At 35.5% G+C, this 22,663-nt stretch overlaps 2 protein-coding genes across 3 annotated transcripts; both read right to left on the bottom strand.

Annotated features, from left to right (window-relative positions):
• Positions 1-2,076: 2,076 nt before the first annotated feature.
• LOC104900189 (E3 UFM1-protein ligase 1 homolog) lies at positions 2,077-15,408 on the bottom strand. 2 transcript variants are annotated; one of them, XM_010687556.4, is made up of 21 exons: positions 15,046-15,187; positions 14,770-14,804; positions 13,634-13,945; positions 13,259-13,525; positions 13,038-13,085; positions 12,036-12,101; positions 11,836-11,939; positions 9,788-9,881; positions 9,648-9,704; positions 9,014-9,431; positions 8,780-8,934; positions 8,359-8,424; positions 8,206-8,274; positions 8,023-8,115; positions 7,370-7,435; positions 5,357-5,403; positions 5,154-5,217; positions 3,719-3,796; positions 3,547-3,609; positions 2,982-3,074; positions 2,077-2,588 (listed from the first exon to the last, which is right to left on the bottom strand). In XM_010687556.4, the coding sequence occupies exons 3-21, from the start codon at positions 13,802-13,804 to the stop codon at positions 2,475-2,477; spliced, it is 2,133 nt and encodes a 710-aa protein (XP_010685858.2). In that variant the 5' UTR covers positions 13,805-13,945; positions 14,770-14,804; positions 15,046-15,187; the 3' UTR covers positions 2,077-2,474. The 2 variants fall into 2 exon arrangements, with proteins under 2 accessions (XP_010685858.2, XP_010685857.2); XM_010687555.4 differs by lacking the exon at positions 14,770-14,804 and having other exon boundaries at positions 15,046-15,408.
• A 3,325-nt stretch (positions 15,409-18,733) lies between these two features.
• Positions 18,734-22,132, bottom strand: LOC104900188 (ankyrin repeat-containing protein At5g02620). The gene is made up of 4 exons (XM_010687554.3): positions 21,585-22,132; positions 20,867-21,379; positions 20,294-20,703; positions 18,734-19,941 (listed from the first exon to the last, which is right to left on the bottom strand). Exons 2-4 carry the CDS (start codon positions 21,204-21,206, stop codon positions 19,057-19,059), a joined length of 1,635 nt encoding a protein of 544 aa, XP_010685856.1. The 5' UTR covers positions 21,207-21,379; positions 21,585-22,132; the 3' UTR covers positions 18,734-19,056.
• Positions 22,133-22,663: the final 531 nt, after the last annotated feature.

Below are 22,663 nucleotides of genomic sequence, written 5' to 3'. Positions count from 1 at the left end.
CTAAATCTTCTTACACATTGCTAGAAATTGACCATGTCAATGACATTATTGACATATGAGATATTAGACCAACAAGTAGAATGCCAATAGCTATCACCACCCATGACGTCCTCATAATAAAATAGTCACATATATATGGTTGTGTTCCCAAAGTAATTGTTGTACTTTACCCGAAACATTTGCTTTTTCACGCAATCCAATGCGCTTCTTTAATCATAATATCTTTAGTTATGCACACATATAAAAAAATATAAAAAAGTTATAATTTAATAGTATGCACCGAGACGAATCTAACAATATCCCACTTGACTGTGTTTTTACTTATATAATGGGGATAAATTGGAGTCAAAATTGATCAATGAACAGTGTTATTTCATCTAATATTTCATTTAAAACATAACAGAGGGAATAGATAAAAATCATGTACACACCTTTATTTGTCTATTTTTTGACAATTAGTAGATCATGGACCAAGGTGTAGGATGAACATCCTACACCAGCTCCAAAACGCAAGGCAATAAGGATGAAACACACCATTCAACATGCAAAAAAGTAATTGATTTGATAGCTAATGTACATTCTCATTACATCCAGTGTACATGTCAAAAATACAAAAAGTAACTGATTTGACAGTTACTGTTCACTATTTAATAACTGATTTGATGTTCCCCCATATACTATTCACCACTTCTCTCTTTTCCACACTCAACCTCCTTGTACATTCTTGGCTTCGTGGTTGTTCACTTGTTCATTAACAAAATCAAAATGTACAATGACAGCCCCCAGCTGAAAGTAACCCAATTCCTGAAGCTGATGTCAAGTGAGTAATTTGCAATCTTTGTACACTGGGTGTGTTGATGTTTGTTCACTAATGAAATTCAATATCTACAATTACAGTCTCATACCGAAATTCACCACTTCTCTCTTTTCCACACTCAACCTTCTTGTACATCCTTGGCTTCGTGGTTGTTCATTAATAAAATCAAAATGTACAATGACAACCCCCCAGCTGAAAGTAAACCCAATTCATGAAGTTGATGTCATGCAAGTGAATAATTTGCAATCTTTGCACACTGGGTGTGTTGATGTTTGTTCAGTAATGAAGTTCAATATGTACAATTACAGTCCCATACTGAAATATGTCAAGTGAGTAATTTTCATTCTTTGTACACTGGTGTATTTGATGTTTGTTCACTAATGAAATTCAATATGTACAATTACAATTTCATACCGAAATTCAATAAAATCACAATGTACATTGATGGTCATTGCTTTGATCACTGAAAATCCCCAAATGTACACTCGTAGATTATTGTACACCAAACCATATGCATTTGTACATTAAAAAAATTGTTTCACGTGATGAGAGAGAAAGAGCTAGCCCACTTTCAAAAATACTGCCAAAAGTCAGCCACATGGGTAAGGTGTAGATTGCTCATCCTACACCTCGGTGTAGGATCTAATTTGCCATTTTTTGAGGAGTCAAAAGGAGTTGGAGACGAGATAATCACTTTACTAGTTGGATGTCAGTACGTCACATTCCATACTACTAGTATTGAACCGGTTTAAGAAGTTTCAACATTTCGTCATAATATGGGGAAATGATGTGCAAAAGTTATTTTTTCCTCCACTTTTTTTTTGTGAGGGGAAAATAGAAATCTAGTATTAATTCAAGGACGCCACCTCCACAAGAATATGGTTTTCCCATATTTATTCAGTATCAAAAGGAACTAGCTTAGCTAAGTGATGATTTTCCTCCACTTTATAACAAGTAATTAAGCTAATTTTGTTAATTTTAAACATCCAAAAGTGAGTATAGAGCACATTGGACATCACACTAACAAAGTTTAGTAACTAAGAGACAATGATAAAGGCATAGGGATATGAGGAGAAAATTGTTGATACTTGTTCTATTTTTCATCTGTTTCCTTTCTTTTTTATCTCGCTTACGACCAACGCAACAGAAAACACAGACAGAACCTGGCATCAGAAACAGATTATAGGGGACCGGAGGTTTACCCTTCAAGTAGTATCCTCCAATAACACAGTCATAGATCAGCATGAAGCATAACGATATTAAAGCAAACAGAAGAGTACACTTGTTTGTATTAGAAGCTGATTTTTAAACATCACTATAGCACAAAGCCGATTCTCATAAGCATTTAAATTAAATGAGTAAGCAACAGAAGTTTTCCCGTAATTTGTAAGCTCCACTTTGAAGTAAGGAGAGACTGATTCTGCTAATCAAAGTTACATTCGTGTCGTTTGGGAATTGGGAAATACATGATTCTGTCATTTGCCAAATGCACCAGGAACTGTAGTGCTCTGAGAATCCTATAGTGTGTTATACCAAAAAAATGGCAGATAGCTAGGTAGTAAATTTCCTCTAGGGTTCCCTTATGCTATTCACATTCAATGATCCCTGTGTTTCAATCTGATTCACGTCCACAGCATATCCATGCACTCTAGAGTGTTCAGCTTGCATCCTTTGGTGGGGAAGTTCCTACAACTAAACCTTTCAGTGTCGGCATTAGGCTCTCTAGAAGCTCCTTTTTGGCCGTAATCCTGTCTGATGCACAGTCATCTTCCTGATTGAATAAGAGAGAGTGAACGTAAGTGATATTATCAAAAGGAGAAACCAGAAGCTCTGGTTATGCGGATTCTGTTAACTGGTACAACATAGTATCATCAGTAGGGTGAGTTCATTGTTTAGATGGGAGCACCTTCACTATAGAACGGCAGATATTTTTTTTTCTCAGAAAATGGTACCTAGGTGCTTTTCTCATGGAAAAGAAAACGGCCTATGCATCTAGAACTTCATGTTGCAGTTGCTACTAGAATAGTAGAACATGTGGCCAAGGCCAAATGGATACATATCATTAGCAGAAGTTATAAATCATTACAACATTACAAGGCCAAAGGCAAAGTAGAATCTAAACGCTGAAGCAGCAATCAAAGCCAGAGCATCTAAGATAACTCACATCATTTGTAGAAGCTGACATCAATGATAAAAGTGTCACTGTTGCAGAATGGTAATCCATTAGTGTTTTGAACGCTGAATCATCTAACTTATCCTGAAATACAAGAAATACAGGATAGCATAAGGCCACCATAACCAAAGAATGCATTCTGCATAAATCTCTCAAGACAAAGGTGTACTGAAATTAAAATTTTGATAACAAGTCATTATGGTTTTTCCACAGGTATGAGAGTCAACGTCTTGAAATGTCCATCTCAAAGAAAATAAATCATCACAGAGAAAAATTCAAAAGAAAGTAAGAACTGCCTCATAACATCGAAGCAAGCAGAATAAGTTTAGAATCAAAACTGTTCATTTCATCCGCACATATATAAAGGGATATAACATAGTTTAGAGGATACTCATTAAATACAAGAAGCATTAGCTCAGGTACCTTTGCAAAGCCCATCAAGACATTTTAGTAGATACTGGAATATTATGCAAAATCCATAATGAATTTCCAGAACTAAAAACTTTGCCCTTTAATTTCCATAATATGACAAGAATGCAGCCTAAAGATGCATTACCTTCAACCGCGAGACAGCAATAGCCATAGCCCTTCCTGGAGCCTGGAGAGCTTTATTATGAAACTACGATTCCGGGAAGGAAAAAATTATCAGGACAGCATTATAAAAGGGTAGAATATCCATGCTTTAAGAAAACAAAAAGAAAAACAGGACTGTAATTGTATCAACTCACCTTCAAATAAAGCAAAGAGACGACTTTTGGTAGAAGTGAAACCGGATCAGTTTCCATGGATACCTGAGATGTGAGATCCTGGATGCACATTGCACAGAAATAAATTCAGGTCGTCAAACTTGTCTATTGTTTTACTTATACCATAAGGTTCTCTCTACCATATACTAATAGCTCGAGTTTAATGTGCATAAGTTTAAACCCACTGCAGTACCTTAGGGTTGCCCCAGTGTCTTACACTCACAAAAGTTGACTTTATTAAACAAGCGAGAAAAGCCCTTTCTATCTTAAAAGCCTATAGCCCCACACTATTTATATCTGTAGTGCCTTTATATTTTAACTAATGGATGTAAACTCACCACCATGCATTATAGAAAGGTACGCGAGAAAAGATTTTGACACGAGGTTCATTAACTTTATTGCAAAATTGTCAAAATACTTTCAACTTCAAATACCATCCACAACAGAAAAAAGAAATTATCAAGGGGTCCTTGAAGTGGCTCAACTAAGTAGCTTCAGCTCACTTCAGCATTAGGAGCCAAGCTTGTGAAACAGTGCAAGTCAGTGACTTGACGACTATGTGATGGATGCCTAACTAAGCTAAATCTTCAGTATTTCAAGTCTCCGCCTTCTACATATAGATAATATAGATATCAAGGAGTAGTGAGTTGCCTGGGGGTCTAACAGAGTACCTACAGACTTGACAAAAAGAGCCTGTAAGGCTACAACCAAGTTGGCATTCGCAGCTATGTAGTTAGTCTTGGTATCCTCGGGTTCTAGTCTGGAAAATGACGCCTGTTTGAGGTCTGGTGGTAAGCGAGTTTCACAAGAACGGTTTGCATGTAGAGATTAAATGACCCATTGTATTCTGCATAATACTTCATCAAATACGCCGAAAGGAAAGGGTTCTCCATTAGTAGAGACTACAGAAAAACTAAAAAGTACAATGACAATGTTAAATGTGCATGGATGATAGTGTTAGGACTTAGGTCTCAGCTTTCTTATAGAATTGCGCTTTGTTTAGTGGATTACGACGTCTGCCAGGCCTCCTAACCCCCAAGTCTTATGGACATTCAAAACCTTAAGAGTATAAGGCATATGTACTGCTAATTTTATGCACATAACGCAAGCCCAATAGACTGCCGCACATATGATGCGTATGTGTGTAAGAATCAACAAATTACTACTGATACAAAATGCATTTTCAAAAATTTTCTCCTCCCACTGTCGAGCAATGAAAGCATTCAAACTTTTAATATATGATATTGTCCATCTAGTCATCGATTTCCCAGCACCTTGATATGAAACAAGAATAAACTTATTTCCATCACAGATTACTTGGGAAAAACAATGGTAGTAGCGGGGGAGGAAAGGCACCATAGATAAGAGCGACAGAATAGAAAAAATAAAAGATGACATCACGACAGGAGACACATACCTTGCGATATGAATGCAACAGTGTCTTTTCCAACTTTTTATCAAACTTCTTCAAAAATAATCCACTAAGAAACAAATCTCAAAAGTTAGTAATTATAAATGATGTCAAAGGATGAACATGTTAATAAACAAATTATATCCCAGCATTCAGCACACCACTAGAAACCTTCAATGCCCCAAAGCATCAACTAAGCTCATGTTTACCTTTCTTCCACCAATGTTGACAATGCTGTAATGAATGTGTCCACTTTCTGTAAGATACAGAAATGTAGAGTATTACTTGGTAGTGGAAAAAAAAAAACTGAGCAGGAAATATATACCGACTAGCACATAGCAACAGAAAAAAAATCAAGGACTAGCACAGAAGTTAACAAGGGCATAGGTAAATTTAGCAGCATCAGCATGAAAGATCCTGAAATAATATGAACAAATACCTCTTGCTTCTCAATAAGTGTCCCAAGGTCCATAACAGTTATCTTCTTGACCATAAGACATCGTATAGAGAGGCTAACTTTTAAGGCTGAAACACAGAGCTTGGGGATCGAATTAGGGAAGGAAACCTCTTGGCTAAATTACCCACTGACCTTGAAACCAACTATCTAACATGATATCCAGCACTTGCTGAAGCCACCAATCATACCTAGGGTTCCACATCAAGACACTGCTGGAAGCTGTAGAGAGGAACAGGAGCAACCTCTCTCTTAAGCTTCCAAGCAGTCACATCTAGAAATTTCACAACAGTGTATACACAATACAAAATTAAAAAATCAAAATTTGTAATAATGAGTATATATATCTCCTTCAAAACCACATCTTTTATTCTCCTTTAGGTGTCGATTTTTTTTTTGTTAGAAATGACTTTGATTTATGTGGAAAAGAACTTCAAAAAAAAATTAATTTTGTTATGAAAAAATAGATAGAAAAACATCTTGATAAGGAGTCGGCAATGAACATAAAGATGGAGTGGACAAAGACCATGCTGAACAGGAAAAGAATGACAAATGAGAGTGCAAGACAACTCCCAACAGATTTGAGCATGGGGCTAATTACATGCTTCACAATTCTTTCTGTAAGCTACAGTTCCATCATATTAAAAATCAGTAGTAGAGATGCATATGTTGAGGTGGATGTGAAGTACCACCTCAAGAGATACAATTCGAGATGGAGATATCCGGAAGAAGGTTGGAGTGATGGATATTGAGGATGAGCTAAGAGAGAACCGGTTACGAAGACACGTAAGACGTTGGCTAGATGACGTGGCAGACAGGCAATAAGGGTAGTATAGAATTGGATTATGGAGATCTCAAATGACGCAAGAAAACACATAAGATGACTAGAAAGGACATAAAATTTAAGAATGATATGAAAAAATTAGGTATGTGAGAGCATACAGCACTTGACATAAGGGAATAAAAGCAAAAGATCTACATGGACAACCACCGGAGGTAAACTCTTGACTCACGCAGAGCAGCCAATTCCAATTGCCATCTCATTGGATTTAGAATTGGCGTTGTTTTGGGTATGTATTTGCACACCCTTCACGCAAACTGCATGCGCTCCTGCTTCAAAGAAGCCTCCCACCGAAACCCCCGGGCTAGGATCACCCAAAACTAATATCTTCAACACAAGACACCAGAGCCGAAATGGCCTTGGTACATCTGTAGGCTCGTGCATTTATGTCTCTTCCGAAGGTCATTGAAAACCTTGAGGCTCGAGGGAAAGTGGAGGAAAGCCTTGGTAATAGTTGGTATTATCATTGCTGTCCTCCTTAGGTACCAAACATCACTCTGAGCTTCAATTTCAAAAGAAGATATATGGGGAAAAAATCAGGACCCAAGAAGCCTTTTCTCTAGTTCTCATTGAAATTCTCTAGCTAACCTGGAAGAGACAAAGGGTCTCTCACTCTCTAGTGTGAATTAAAACCTTTTAATGGAGTCCGATGCAACCAACTCCAAATTCCATCAGTGTGCCCATAGATTTTCAATTCTCACATCAGTGGGAAGTAGAAAACCAGCAAGCGTAGATGGACAAAACTTTTGAATGAATGGATTTTTTCCGGGACTCTAACATTGCAAATGTTCATTACAAAGAATATGTAATGTGTACATTGAGCAGAGTAGCCAAATGAAATGAGGAAGAAAATGATTGCCATAGGAAGTGTTTAAAGAAGGGAAAAAGAAGCAAGAAACTAATTAACAAAAGACAAAACAAACTAACCTTTCCTTCCAAGGATTCCACCAAAGCGACAGCCTTGACTGATAGAGCACCATGCAAGTTCTTTGCCTAGAGTAAGAACAAGAAGCTGAATCAAATGCTAAATCTCAAAACCTTATTATTTAATACTTCCTTCGTATTGCATCGTTTTGAGTTTAACACTATTCATTTAGTAGCTTTGACCGCAAATTTTTGACTAATATATGAAAGTAAATATTAATGAGTACTTCCTCCAACAATTGGATCTTTACACTATTCACCTACCACCCTTTTATTATCTATGGCGATTTTTACATAGGAAAAATATAGTCATGTGGTCTTGTTAGATTCGTCTCGATATATATTTTCAAAATATCAAATTTTCATATTTTTTACTAAAAAGTAATTAAAGATTTTAGTGATTAAAGTTGTGTATTGACAGGTGTGCAAATTCAATTGTTGCAATAGAAATAGAATGGAGGAAGTAGTAACTAATAGATTCATCTAAATGTATATTCTAAAAATATCAACAACTTTTTTACTAATAAACTAGAGATATAGATGGTCAAACTGGTGAATTGCAAGCGTGAAATTTCATATGATGCAATAAAACATAACATAGGAAGTATGTCCCAAATATTAATCCACCATAAACTGAAATCATCAAAGCCACATACAAGTGAATTCCTTTCGCCGGAACTAAGAGCAACAGGCTCTACACTCTGGGATTCCTCCACTGCGATTCCGTTCTTCAATTTGTTGTAGACGTCCTATAATCCGAAAGGCATAATTTCTCATGAAAAAAAGTAAAGCATCAAGATATTACAAAAAAAAATGACAGCTTTGGTATCAAACAATACCAAGTTAAATAAAAGCATGTCAGCTATTGAAGCACCAATAGTCCGAAGCAAATGTCTGTGTAATACAACCTGAAACAAAGAAAGGGAAAAAAGAATTGAAATAACAAAATGGCATTTTGCAATGACCAATGGATAAGACACAAAGAAACTCACGAAGGTTGCTTGGTCATCTTCAAACAAGTCCAATGCTTTTTCATAAAGCATTATGTTCATATAAGACTGGAAAAAGAAACAAAAAGTTAGTTCGAAAAGAAAGTGCGAATGTAAGACAAACTCGTAACTAGGAAAGCTCATAGCTCCAAGATTTAACAGATTGGTTTAAATAAAGGTAAAAATGAAAATTGAAGCGCGTTCACCGAGGAGAACTGGCAAATGAACTATCGTCTTCAATTTTAATTTTATGAGGCACAATGACCAAGGTAGAAAATATGTCCATTTATCGGCTAAAAACATCTGAATCTCCCTCCACGCCCGCAAAATAAAAAAGTAGATTGGCTGACATCCACTAAACTAGTCAAGGATCGAAGGAACTTGTTTTGGAGACTCTTCCAGCAATATATAAAAGACTAGAAACCTCGTCAAGCTTCTTTTGCAAGTTATCAAGCACGCGTTTCATTCTATCTGAATTCTCTGCTAACATCGCCTTTCTTCTTTCATTCCATGAAGTGACCAGCATAGGTCTCAAATGGTTTGCCAAGGGCTTAAGAATGGTGTCAAGATCATCCACACCTGCAGTATAATAATACTACGTGACGATTCAAGATCACAGAAGATATCTACAAAAAGGACAAAGAATTGTGTCACAAACCTTGTTCTTCAAACTCAGGAACCAAAGTCAATATATTATTAATTATCCAATCCTCTGAAGGAACACTAGGACCATCCTCCTTTGATCTTTTTGATTCTGGCACATGTGAAGTTGAAGTGTCCTTGCCTTTCTTCTGGTTTTTCTTAGATTTCGAGGGAACAGGCTCTTGATTATCTAGATCATTTTCAGGGGCAGAGTTCCTAGTACTACCTGCAGATTTTCCTTTCTTCTTCTTCGAACCTCTTTCCGTACCTGGCCTATTTCCACTCTCGGTACTGGTTTCATTTAGCTCAGATAACCTACCTGAATTATTTCCACCTTTGCTGTCCTTGGTTGGATGCTTCTCATCAATCAGTCCGGCAGCAGAAGATAGAGAAATTGACGTTTCCATCTCCTTATCAAGTCGAGTAAATACATCCTTGACAATAACACATAAATTTGCAAGCATTAGCTTTAATTAGGAAGTGTTTACCTTGTTAATTGTTACAGGTGGTAAATGATATAATCCTAGGAACCTGTCTGTGACTAAAGTACTCAATCAAAACCTCAGAGGCTCAGACATACCAAATATCTCAAATCCTATCAGGCTAAAATTTGAAAATTTGATTTACTTTCAAAGATCTGCATCCCATACCTTGATAAAGCCATCACTAAGAACATAGGATTCTCCCACAATAAGCGCTCTATTGGACTGAAACCAAGAATGACAAACTATTAATAAAAGCAAACTTATAAAGACCAATGAAGAATATTATGTGAACCATGAGATGTCACCTTAAGTGCTGACTGCACAGATGGGCACAAGGACAAAATCTTATATGCATCTTGTGAGCCACATAGAGAGGGTAGCACTGAAAGAGAATCAATCCTGTAACCCTTCATTGATCAGATCTCAGGAAAAACAAAAGGAAACAAATAGCAAACTAAACGTGAACAAACATCATTATCTCTACTGGTGTATTTCTTAAAATCTACTCTAGTACACAGACAGGATAAATAACATGCTACTTTCTTTTAAGACATTGCAAAGGAACCACAAGTCCATAATGTAATTGAAGTCTTAAAACAAGCATACGACACAGTTGTCATGCAATAAAATGTTACAATGACCCAACCATCAGTTGACTTTCCGGCAAAAATGGAACTACCTCAGTTACTAAAAACAGGAAACAAAGTCCTCCAAATAAGTAGTACCCAAAACAGCTACTTGCCCCCTGTTCAGATGCTTATACAACCCAAGGCCCCTTCCCACGTCCCAATTCAAATAAACAATATGCAATGCACCCTGTAGCAAGCATTTTACAGAAGTACTTAAAATGAACCAGTTTCAGGCTGCTCCTGGATTCCTGAAATGACCCTCATCTGGCTGTGATATCTAATGGCTGTCATATACACATAATTTCAATGGAATCGCTATTAAATAAACAAACACCAGTTTAAATCTATGTCAGTTAGGTAACCTAATAAAATTATTAAATTATGAAACCAGTAGATTCTATTAGCTAAAGAAACCATGATGGTTCTCTGATCTAAAGATAAAAATGATCCGTAGAGGCTGTGATCGGTTCAAAGGAATACACTATATAAAAAGATATTTTCGATGGAAATCATATTTGACTTCATTATCCTTTGTTTGATTCTTCATGAAATAAGTAAAAGAAAAGGAAAAGAGGATGATGAGGGGAGGACAGGAGAAGAAAAGAAAGATGACGAATATGGAGGAAAATGTGCTAAACGCTTCTCTACAAGCTATTTTCCTTCTTTGGGGAAACTACTTCCAACATAAGAAATCTACTTTCACCCCATTACAAACCAAAAGGACGAAAACGGTAAAACCAAAATTTCCTCTAAATTAATTTTATATCCCATCCAAACACTGCTGAGTAGGAAGACATAATTGCCTGATGTTAGGTCCTGACTGCAAGCCACACGGGAGCAGGAAGATCAATACTACTACTAATAAAATGTGGGCACTTCACTGCTTCAAGCCGAAATTACTTTTTGAGTTGGTCAAGTCAAAATCATCTGATGCCCATTGCCTGAGCAGAATCAAAGTTGGAGTCTGGAAATACAACTTAAATAGGCAAGGCTATACACATGGTGCCGCAACCACCCAAATTCCACCAAAGATAAAAGATTTCCCAAGATAACAAAGAGGTGGGTGGGGGAGAATACCAACAGACAAGCTATGTTCTAAAATTTTCATACAACAAATAATACAAATGACTAAACAGCATGGCCATTTGGGAGCTTCATGTGTTTCACTGAGCTTATGCTACCAGTATTGGCTATATCTTCATCATAGTGACACAATCATAATAAATACAGGAAACTTTTTGTTAGTATTATGGCACATTGGCAGATAAATTCTTCCATGCTAAGGATACTTATCAATTGAAAGAAGTAAAAGAACTATAGAGCTAAAAAGATCAGTAAAATTATCACCATCACAGCAACAATGTCAATACGTTAATCCGAATAGGACGGGGTCGGTTGCATAAAATTAAGATAGTACCTCTAGTGGTTGTCCAAAATTGAGGTATCACCATTCAAGAAGCAAAATCATCATACAGTTGGAATAAAGGAGGTTCTTGTTAATGAGATAGACCTTTAATAAAAGGTGATGAACTTAAACTAGAACAACTAAACAGTAAAGGTCAAACAGTTCAACATCAGTATGCACAAATTATACCTTATTTATTGATGACAACATGCATAAATTACAATTGACAGCCAGCTAAAAGAACAGAAATAAACACAAAACAATCCAAGAGAACTTAATATGGCACCAACTGATAAATACTAAAGCAATAAACCCTCACCAGCTATTACGTTCAATCGCATCCTCTAAGGTCGCATCCAACATCTCAATCATTGAGGGGTGAATAAACATGGTAAACAAAGGTATACCTTCAGGATACCTGGACTATATTGAGAGCATTTTTTGAAAAAGAGATTAGGTCAAAAAGGGAGCAAACAAACTTGAGATAGTAAATGGATCAGGAAAAGGGAAGCAGTTTACCTGTAAGTACTGTATGGGCTGAGGTATTCCTAATTTGTGAAGAGAGTCATAGCTTATGAAGGCATTCTGCCAAAGAATATAAAGGGAAAATAAGACTTCAACAGAAGTGTAAGCTGATATAGCTTCATTCAGCCGTTCAAAACATTTACTCTCAATATGATTCACTTTGTCTATTCTGAAATCATACATCTGGACAGATATAGTAGCAGCAATGAATCCATCTGGATGACTACACTTAACCAAGGTTTGCTTCAGAAGGACTCGATCAGACAAAGTGACCAGACTTTTCCTTGAGCAGATTACCAACCTAAGAAAAGCTCTAGGTCAATATAAGAGCAGCAGCTCAGGTAAATCCGTGAGCAGAACAGCCGCTACTAAGATATATGACTTCTACCTAAACTTTAAGCATAAAACTGTTATTTTTTGGGGGATAACAAGAAAAGATGCTAGAAACCTCTGCCTTTTAGTCGGAAGTGACATGTAAAGATCTCAACTCAATGTCCTGTACGGACTCATCACTTGTCATGACTCTTCAACAAAATAAAATTTGATCCAGGTGATTCTTTTTTATCACTTAATCGTAACTGGACAGTGGACAGAATCGTGTTACCTAATTCACATATCCCCCATTCAGTCCCCCATAAACCATGATTTGGAACGCGCAAACTGATATATGGGAAATAGTATGCATATACACTAGATGACTAGTTTGACAAAAATAGGTAACAAAATAGATTCCCACTCAAACTTGTGGACCCAAACGTACAGTATTCTAGGTAACACGACCCGAATGGTCAAAAGGATCCATCTTATAACCACATTATCGGCATTTGTCGTAGAGAAACTCTAAAGTACTCTTTGACACCGTTGCATAGAGAATGCCATAAGAAGATGCATTTATGAAAGCAAAAGTGATGTTATAATGTAATTATAATCTAGGTTCTGTTCTTAAGACACCACAAAAAGGTTATGGCACATATTCATCTTAGGTATGATTCATACCTGTGAGAGAAAAGAATCCACAAATTCCTTCTGTGCAGAAGCGAAAACCTGGAACCAAACAAAACAACTTGACAACTCTAATCATAGAAATGGCGTCATCAGAAAAAACCAAAAAAGGCCGAAACAAAACCACGTGCGACTTTTATTTGAACAGGAAGAATCATAAAAGAAAAAAAAACTAAAATAAGAAATCAAAAGTACGATGAAAAAATGATCCCTACAGCAGGTGTCCAATGCACCCCAGCACGAAGCGACCCAAGGATTTCCACCTCCTTCACCAACCCATTGAACAATGTCTGGAAAAATGAATTGTCAACTGCCACACCAGTAGCCCCGTCCATTCCCTGTAATAACTGCTGCAAAGAGCTCCACAAGGCTGACAAATTCATTGGAACTGTTATACCCCTTGCAGCACCGCGAACCATTGCATTTACACGTGCAACATAGGCAGGGGTATAAAGTTGCCCACCTTCAAGTCTACCTTTTATCTACACACCAGAGATGAATATATATTTCTCAGTATTTTCGAACAAAAATTAAAGGTATCAACAAAAAATTATAAAAACAGAGATGTCATCTTTCAAAAAGCATCATACCAAAGTCCCAAGTCGTGACTCCAACACTGAAGATATTAGCTCAGAACCCACTTGTAACTGTGCAGCAAGCTCGGCCATGGCAATCTGACTGCATACTTGAAGTCTCTCATTGATTTCTTCAGCAATAGTATCCCAGTAGGAATTTGAAATTATTTCACCTTGAATTAACATAAGCCCAGGATCATCAGACACTACAGCTTGAGCTTGTCTCTCGACATGATATAAATCAACACCGATACTGTCTGCAAGATCAATTACAGAAATACGCCCTAGCCTCTTTACTTCAGCTAATATCTCTAGGCGTAGTTGTTCCTGTTGCATAAGAGTTGTAAAATGAATTCATTAAATCTTGTCCACTAACAAAATAGAAAATATATTGAGAATACAAAACTCGATATGTCACCCAGAAGGTGCAGAATCAAAATTATACTACTACCTACTAAGACACGGAACCACGGATCTTGCCTAGGGTTCACAAAGTCTACACTCTAAGCAACATACCCAAACTAATCTGAAATAGCAGAAGAATTATACTGCAAATTAAGACGTAAGGCGCAATTCAATTAAAAGGTAATTAACTTTGATGTTTCAGACTTTTCGTCCTTTCAAAATGAAGCCAAAAATTCACTATTCTCTAGCTTTTATAATAGTAATGAACTATATTATAATGACTTGGTTATTGTTTATTGTGAAGTAAAATTGAATCATTAGGATTCAATTGGAGAAGCCTCTCTTTAACACCGCCTAAGGTGAGCTCCACCTTATAGACATTGGGGTAACTTATAAACCTACTCCGTCCATCCCATAATATAAGCTCCATTGGACTTTTTCAAGGTCTTGAAGACGCACATTCAAGCAACTATATCTTTAATTACATATAATAAATTATTTTTTTTTTAAAACTAGATAATTTCGAAATGCACACTGACAACCTTAACAAGATCTCGCATGAGTCATGACTACATTTTTCTCTTATATGTTAGTGAAAATACGTGGTCAACTTTTCAAACTATAACCAAAAGAAATGCAATCGAACATACATTCATGCAGAAGCAATCATCAAAACTAAACTAACCATATCAATAAATCAAATGCATGCAACATTGATGAAAAAATCAAATCGACAGAAATCATACCGCACTTCCAGTTCAGGTTATCAAAATTTGGATCACTGGAAACCAAAAACCACAACAAAAACTCACCAAATTGAATTAAATCAAAATGATCGTAAAAAAAGATAAACGAATTATTAATTATTAATCGATAACCCTAGTCAAAAATACGAACTCGAAATGAAACCCTAAACCTCTAATTCGATGATTAAAGTCCAAATTGAGGTGAAAAGTAAGCAAAAATGAACGAATCATCGATTAAAAGTGGAAAAATCTCAAAGAGAAGAGAAGAATTCATACAGGAGTGATGTATTCTTTGCCTGAAACTGTGTGGAGGAGATCAAAATCGATGATTTGAAGTTCGTGAAGTTTTTGAACCAATTCAACGACATTTCTATCAGATAATCGAATACTTGATTTTACTTGTTGAGCGAATTCAAATTGTTTCTGCAATTCCAGTAATTCTTCATCCATGGCGGATTTCAGGAGAGAGAAATTAGATTAGGGTTTTAGTTAAAGGAATGATAAACCTTTGTTTTGATGTTCAATTCAACTCGTAGTCAGAGAAACTGAGAAAGAGTTTTGTTCTCCAGTTTCAATTTGTATGTTTCTTTTGTGCGCTGTTTTTTTTCGTCCGTCTGTTATGTTTTGTTCTTCTCAGTCGGTAAAAATAAGCTAAGTTCACCAAAAATAAGCTAAGTTCAGCAAAAATAAGCGAAGTTTAGCAAAAATTAGTTAAGTTTAGTAATAATAAGTTAAGCTAGTATTCTTCCATTGCCCTACAATTTATCAATATTGGAATTCTCAGCTAATATGACAAAAAATTCGAAATATAGTGCCACAAGATCTTTCTCAATGCCTTATAAACCTACGACAATACCCAAAAGCATTACAATTATTTTGTTATAATCTATGGAGTATTTGGAAAGAACGAAATTTACTAGTATTTGAAAATAGTACTCTTAATCCTAATCGAATTTATTACAGAGCTTGGCACCTATATTTGGAATGGAAAACAAGAACTATGATGGATTTTTCTTTTACTATTTCTTCTCTTCCTTCTTACAGGGATCATAAAACAGTTACAGTCAGATGACTTCCACCTCCAGTTGGTTATTATAAGTTAAATTTTGATGGATCAGTAAATGGCTCTTTGGCCGCTGCTGGAGCAATTATTAGAGATTCTACTGGAAAATTGTGGCTGCTCAAACTTATCGTTTTGGTCAAACCTCAGCTCTTGTTGCGGAAGCACGGGGATTAAGAAATGGCATTCTACTAGCCATCCACCACCAAATTCAAGACTTATACATTGAAGGAGATAACCAAGTTGTTATCAGAATTTTGCAAGGGCAATATATATGATTGCCCCTGGGGCATACAGACTCTCATTGAAGACATACGACAACTTCTTACTCATTTCAGATTCTATACCATTAAACATATTTTCCGGGAAGCTAATCGAGTAGCGGATCTTCTATCAAAAAAAGGTCACATTAGTTCAGCTATCACAGCTGACATTGATCCGTCCACTGATCCTAACCTTCAAAAATATGTAATCCTTGACTCGTTAGGGTACTCCCTTGAGAGAAGGGTGTCCTAACTCTACTCATGTACTAAAAAAAAAAAGTTAAGCTAGTATTAGTTTTAGCAAAATTAAATTTAGTAAAAATAAGTTCAGCAAAAATAAGTTAGGTTTGATAAATTTCTACTTTAAGTTTCAACAAAAATAAGTTCAGTACAAATAAGTTCAACAAAAATATGTTGAATAAGATATAATTCAGCAAAAATTAGTTAAGTTCAAAAAAAAATAAGTTAAGTAAAAATAAGTTGAATCTTAATTAACTTTTAATTTCTTTTTTTAAAAAAATTAAACTTTATAAACTTTGACATACACTACTCCCATTTCACTTGCAACAAGGAGGAGAGACACAATAATTTAGATTAGAATAGAGAAAAAGGTTACTTGTGTGATGAAAAAAGAGATAGGGAGAAAGAATATCCAAGATAAAAAAAAGTGTTGGAAGTAAATTAAAATAATCCAAAAGAGTAAGGGTTGCCCATAACCTCGCTAGAGTAGTGCCGTTTGGTGTTGAGCAATGTTGGGAGCGTCATTGCCCTAGTATTGTAATGCTTTATGTACTTATGGACACATTGTCCCTTTGATTAATGCAGTTCTCTTTCCCCTCAAAAAAAAAAAAAAAAAAAAGAGCGGAGGAAGCATGATATAAAACATGAAAACATAGTCATGTGTGATTTTATTATATTCATCGTCAATATACATTAGTTCTAATAATACATAATTGAATAGATGAACATTTAAAACTTGTCTCAAAAAATCTATCAAAAGATGGAGGGAATAAATATTATATACGCACCGGTTTATTTGAGAATGACACTAAAAAAATAATGCTATGAAATCTTGCTTTTCTTCCTACACATTTAAGAACTTATGATTCTCAACTATCAAACCTAATGGATTTCTAGGTTTGGAAAACCTTTGTTTCTTAACAAAATGGAAAAACTATGTTTTAATTTAGTCACAAAAGATTTATAATAAGTGTACATGTATATGAAACTATTATCTCGAGTTTGAATTAAAAAGTGCTTCTATTATATTTGGCATGTTTTACCCTTCCCCTCTTAATTCATTATATTACAAATATCTTTATAATTTCTCAATGGTATTTAAATTTACTAGTAAAAGTTAACATGGGACTTATATTCATCGTCAATATACATTAGTTCTAATAATACATAATTGAATAGATGAACATTTAAAACTTGTCTCAAAAAATCTATCAAAAGATGGAGGGAATAAATATTATATACGCACCGGTTTATTTGAGAATGACACTAAAAAAATAATGCTATGAAATCTTGCTTTTCTTCCTACACATTTAAGAGCTTATGATTCTCAACTATCAAACCTAATGGATTTCTAGGTTTGGAAAACCTTTGTTTCTTAACAAAATGGAAAAACTATGTTTTAATTTAGTCACAAAAGATTTATAATAAGTGTACATGTATATGAAACTATTATCTCGAGTTTGAATTAAAAAGTGCTTCTATTATATTTGGCATGTTTTACCCTTCCCCTCTTAATTCATTATATTACAAATATCTTTATAATTTCTCAATGGTATTTAAATTTACTAGTAAAAGTTAACATGGGACTTAACGGGAATTAAATCTTAACAATCTTGAGCGTTGCAGGCACTGTCTCGGACCCCTTAGGCTCGTTTTTTTTATTTTTTTTGCAAGTATCTATTGGAATCTCGGATCTAGATCCAAAACGAGCATCCTCAAATGCTTCAGATACCACATTACTGTTTTTAGCATAAACAATACATAATAACAGTTAACACAACTGCCATTTAATAGAACAACTGTGAACCTTTGTACTGTCTCTTTTGGTGACAAGCAGACACAATATGTCCCTGCAACTAAAATTGAGAAAATTAAACAAGCCAACAACAACAATCATCATCAAGTAATGAGATGTAGGGTAATAATGCTATTATGGTCTCATTTTGTTTTTGTTCATCTTTCTTGTTCTCTTCTCTGTTTATTGTACTTTATTTTTTCCCAAGAAAAACAAGAACAGGTAGATCAAGTTGTAATCCTACCAATTTGGCAAGGTGTTAATGTGTTATGGATATTCTAGATTTGTACTAAATCTAAATAGCCATGTTCAATAATCGAGAAGATAGGATACTACAAAGTGAGTCGATACCATTTGAGCTACGCTCATTTGCTAATCGTGTCTTTTCTTATTAATATATAAAAACACACTGAATTATATTTATATACGGCATATACTAATATATCACTTCTTTTTATCAACATATAAAAACAAATGTTAGTAGTATTAGATCTATCTCAACATATTTTTTTAAAATATCAATTTTTTTGTAATCGAAATTAATTCATAATTAAAGATAGCGATCAATACTGCACGCCGGAAGACGTAAAAATTAAAGTATTGCAGTTGGAAAACAAAGGGAGAAGTATGATATATCCACAGTCAAGGTGCATAATTAGCAAAATTACATAGGTTCACAATACTTTGTGGAAAAAAACCTCTCCTTTTTTCTCTCTATTCCGTTACCACCATGGTGGTTTTGTTTAATAAATATATATATACAGCTGAAACATCTGATGCAGAAAAAAGTAACAATCATTTACAAAAGACCATCAACTTCTTAAGGATATACATATATATAGGATAATGAAGCTGCATCAGTAGATTTAGCTGCTATGCCTTAGATAAAAAAAAAAAAAGAATACTACAACAAACAGCTTAAGAGACTTTCATATAGCATACATCTTCTTGAACTTCTCAGCATTCAGAATTTCAGAATCTGACATAGCAGAAACAGACCAAGACCTTGATTTGCTTTCGAGTGATGATTTCCGAATGCTCCTTAAACTTTTCGCCTCAATTCGATGTTGAATCACCCAATAACACATGGTACCTAAAGTAGTCACCATGATAGTTGTTCCTATAATAGTCACCCCAATGGCAAGCCATCTCTCCCTGGCTCCTACTACAATAAAAGACAGAGCCAGAAATGACACAGAGATGAGAACACAGGCCAACCACATGAGCTTGTTTATGATCGCCATCATTTGCTTCTTCGCCTTGCTTTCTATAACTACAACTGAGGTTTGAACCACAACAACAGCAAGAGATATGAAAAGGGCAACTGAGTCAAAAACAAAGAAGATTAAAAATGCGGCTTTTGGAGCAATGTGTGCTTCTCCAAGGGAGCTTCCAGGAGGAACATTATCAGGGTCATCAACATATTGGCCTGGAACAGTAAAAATGGCTGCAAAAGCAACAGTTGCTATAAGGACTGCGACCACTGTGGTGGAGTTAATGGCATTGTTGAGGCCCTCTGTGTGCATCTTGTTGATCCGTTTTGCAATTCCATGGACACGTCTTCTTGTTTGTCGGGTGTGCTCTAGCTGGTGGTGGACTTCGTGTTTGATGTCACTCACGGTTTGTTTAAGTGCACGGGCATTGTTGCTGGTTGCTTGAGGTTTGATGACTTTGGCACTTTGAACACCATGCTCTCGGAGGGTTTCTAATATCTCCGGATGTGACATTTTCTCAGCTGTGTCAAAAGCAGTTTCACCTGCCCTGTTCACAACTGTGGTATCTTTTTCGTTTTCAGCTAATAATCTTGTTACAATCTGCAACATGTGAATTACAAATCAGGTTCACCTCAATACTGGTTAATGGCTTCTCTAAACAGCATATGAGTCATAGCTCCAAGGTCAAGGTGCTAGGAACTATAAATATCAACTTCTTAGTTTCTTTTCATCAAAATCTGAAAAGAACAGACCTTGGTGACTACCAATTGTAAGATTTATACAAGGACCAAAGTGATAATCATACTATATATTAATAACTCCAACAATCCAAGTTTCCAGCACAAATACCATCACACATTTATCCCAACAATAGTCAATAGATATGCTGATAGCCTGATATGCATATTATCAGTACAACCATGAACAAAGGAAGTGAAAATCATGCACCCACCTGATGCCGGCCTTTTCTTGTGGCTATATGCAACGGCGTATTACCCTTGCTATCGGTCATATTGATCAGAGAAGGATCAGCCCTAATCAGCTCCTCCACCACCTCAAGATTTTGACCCTTCACTGCCATGTGAAGTGCCGTCTGTCCCTTCTTGTCGGTCCTTGTAGTAATCCCGGTTTCTTTCCCCAGTAGAGCTTTCACAACAGCTACATGTCCATTCCTTGCAGCTGCATGTAAGGCTGTCTTACCATTACTTCGACCAATGGTGGCAAGCCCACTTCCTGTCTCCAAGAGAAAATTTACCACCTCTGTGTGCCCTTGTGTTGCAGCAGTCTGCAACGCCGTGGTATTGGAAGTATCACATGTCATGGAAAGATCAGGGTGTGTCTCCATTAGCACTTTCAGTGTCTCTGCCACATTTTTCACAGACAATGTCAATACTCTTTTCCAACTACAACAACAACAACAACAACAACAACAACAACTACTACTACTACTACTACTACTACTACTACTACAACATCAGGAACAGCAAGGAGTATTTGCTCTTGCAAAATCTCAGGGAAAACATACCCAAATCGCCTTCTTTCGCCGCGATATGGAAAGCATCAAATCCATTCTTAGCTTTGATGCTAGCAGCACTAGGATCATAATACTTAATCATCTCCCTAACTATATCAACCTGCCCATATTCTGCAGCTGAATATAGTGCTGTTTCACCTGCCTGATTTTGTTTTACCAGCAATTCTTTCAATTCCTCCTCTCCAGTACCATTCAATATTTCCATCACTTCATCTAAATTTCCAGCTCTTGCTGCAGCATGAAGTTTGCTATCATCCCTTTTTCCAGTCAACTGTTTTTTCATCTTTTTTGGCTGCACCTGGGTTTCTTGGGTTGGGCTTACAGTCTCCATTTTAATCTAATTTCCCTTCACTTCACCCAAAATTGCAATTTTTTTTCACAAATTCATATTCTACTCTAAATACCCTTCAATAATTATCAAAATTTCTTCTAAAATTCAATCAAACATGCCTTCAAAACTAATTATGGATATAATTTCCCTTCAAACCATCAACCATTAATCACCTGTTACAGAAAAAAAAATTGGGAAAAAAAACATCAAACTTAGGATTATTATTGTATTGCATTCATGATACAAATTGAAATTTCATTAAACATGGGTACTAACTTCTCCAATTATCATACATAAATGCAATAAAAAGTGATGAAATTTATTTAAAAAAAATAATGAATCACAACAAAAGCAAAAAAAAATTAGAGGAAAAGATACCTGAACATGAAGGAAAAAGCAATTACTTTTACTCTCATCCATCAATCACACCCATTTCAAAAAAAAAAAAATTAAAAGAACAACCCTTTTCACCTTTTTTGATTATATTCTATGAATTGGGTCTAAACAATCGTTCCTTAATGAAGGGTTTTTCTTCTTCTAGATTCTATAAGAGATATAAAAAAAAAAGGAGAAATTTTTCTGGATTTTTTTGAAAAATTGGAGATAAATTTACAGAGGAAATGAAGGAAGAAGACAATTAGAAATGTTGAGGCACATGTAAAGCTATAAACTTTAATGGGTGTAAAATCTGGAGCTATAAAAAGAAGCTTATTTAAGGAATAAAGATGGCTTCTTTATGAAAAGCTTAGATTGCAATCAAAAATGGAGAGAGAGAAAGAGGAGAGAGAGAATAGGCGCTAAAGTGATGGTGTCTAGAGTGGTGGTGGACAAAAAATGCACTAACGGAAAATATTGCAACCACAACGCTGTAAAACGTCATGTCTAGATAATTGACATTCTATAATCGTTTGGTTTTCAGCACCATATAGAATTTTATAATGATAGCATATTAGCATTGATAGGAGAATAAGGATAAAGAATTGTGTCGTTTTTATTTTTGGAAATTCGTGGGATTCTTAAATTTGTTTTTCGCCCAGTTTGGCAATTAGCGGTTAGTTGTTTGCATTAGTGTTTCGTAGATAGTTGCTGGTTGATTGGTATTTTATTATGTGAAATGGACAATAAGGATAATGACAGAATTTATTGATGGTTTTTTTAGATAAATGATAGTAAATTTGTAAAACTTTAGGATATATTAGTCATTAAACAACTAAATTCATAAACCTCTCTTTCAAAAAGCTCTTGCTTGTAACTTTTCAAAATTAGCTTTTTGGGTCAAACCTCTTTCAATCGCTATCAACTAAATAGTCCCATTAGAGTTTGAAGTAGTCAAACCTCCATATTCATTTGAAAAACCTCTCTTTTTACCGCAAAACTCTCTCAACCAAATAACCTCTTTATGTAGGTAAGGTACGACATGAACATGTCTGATTCTTTGCATAGAGAAAGTTAAAAGG

The sequence above is a fragment of the Beta vulgaris genome, chromosome 7 (assembly GCF_026745355.1).
Source record: "Beta vulgaris subsp. vulgaris cultivar EL10 chromosome 7, EL10.2, whole genome shotgun sequence".
In the NCBI taxonomy this organism is placed as follows: domain Eukaryota; kingdom Viridiplantae; phylum Streptophyta; class Magnoliopsida; order Caryophyllales; family Amaranthaceae; genus Beta; species Beta vulgaris.
The sequence above is the reverse complement of the archived record's forward strand: the minus strand, read 5'-3'. Positions and strand labels throughout refer to the sequence as shown.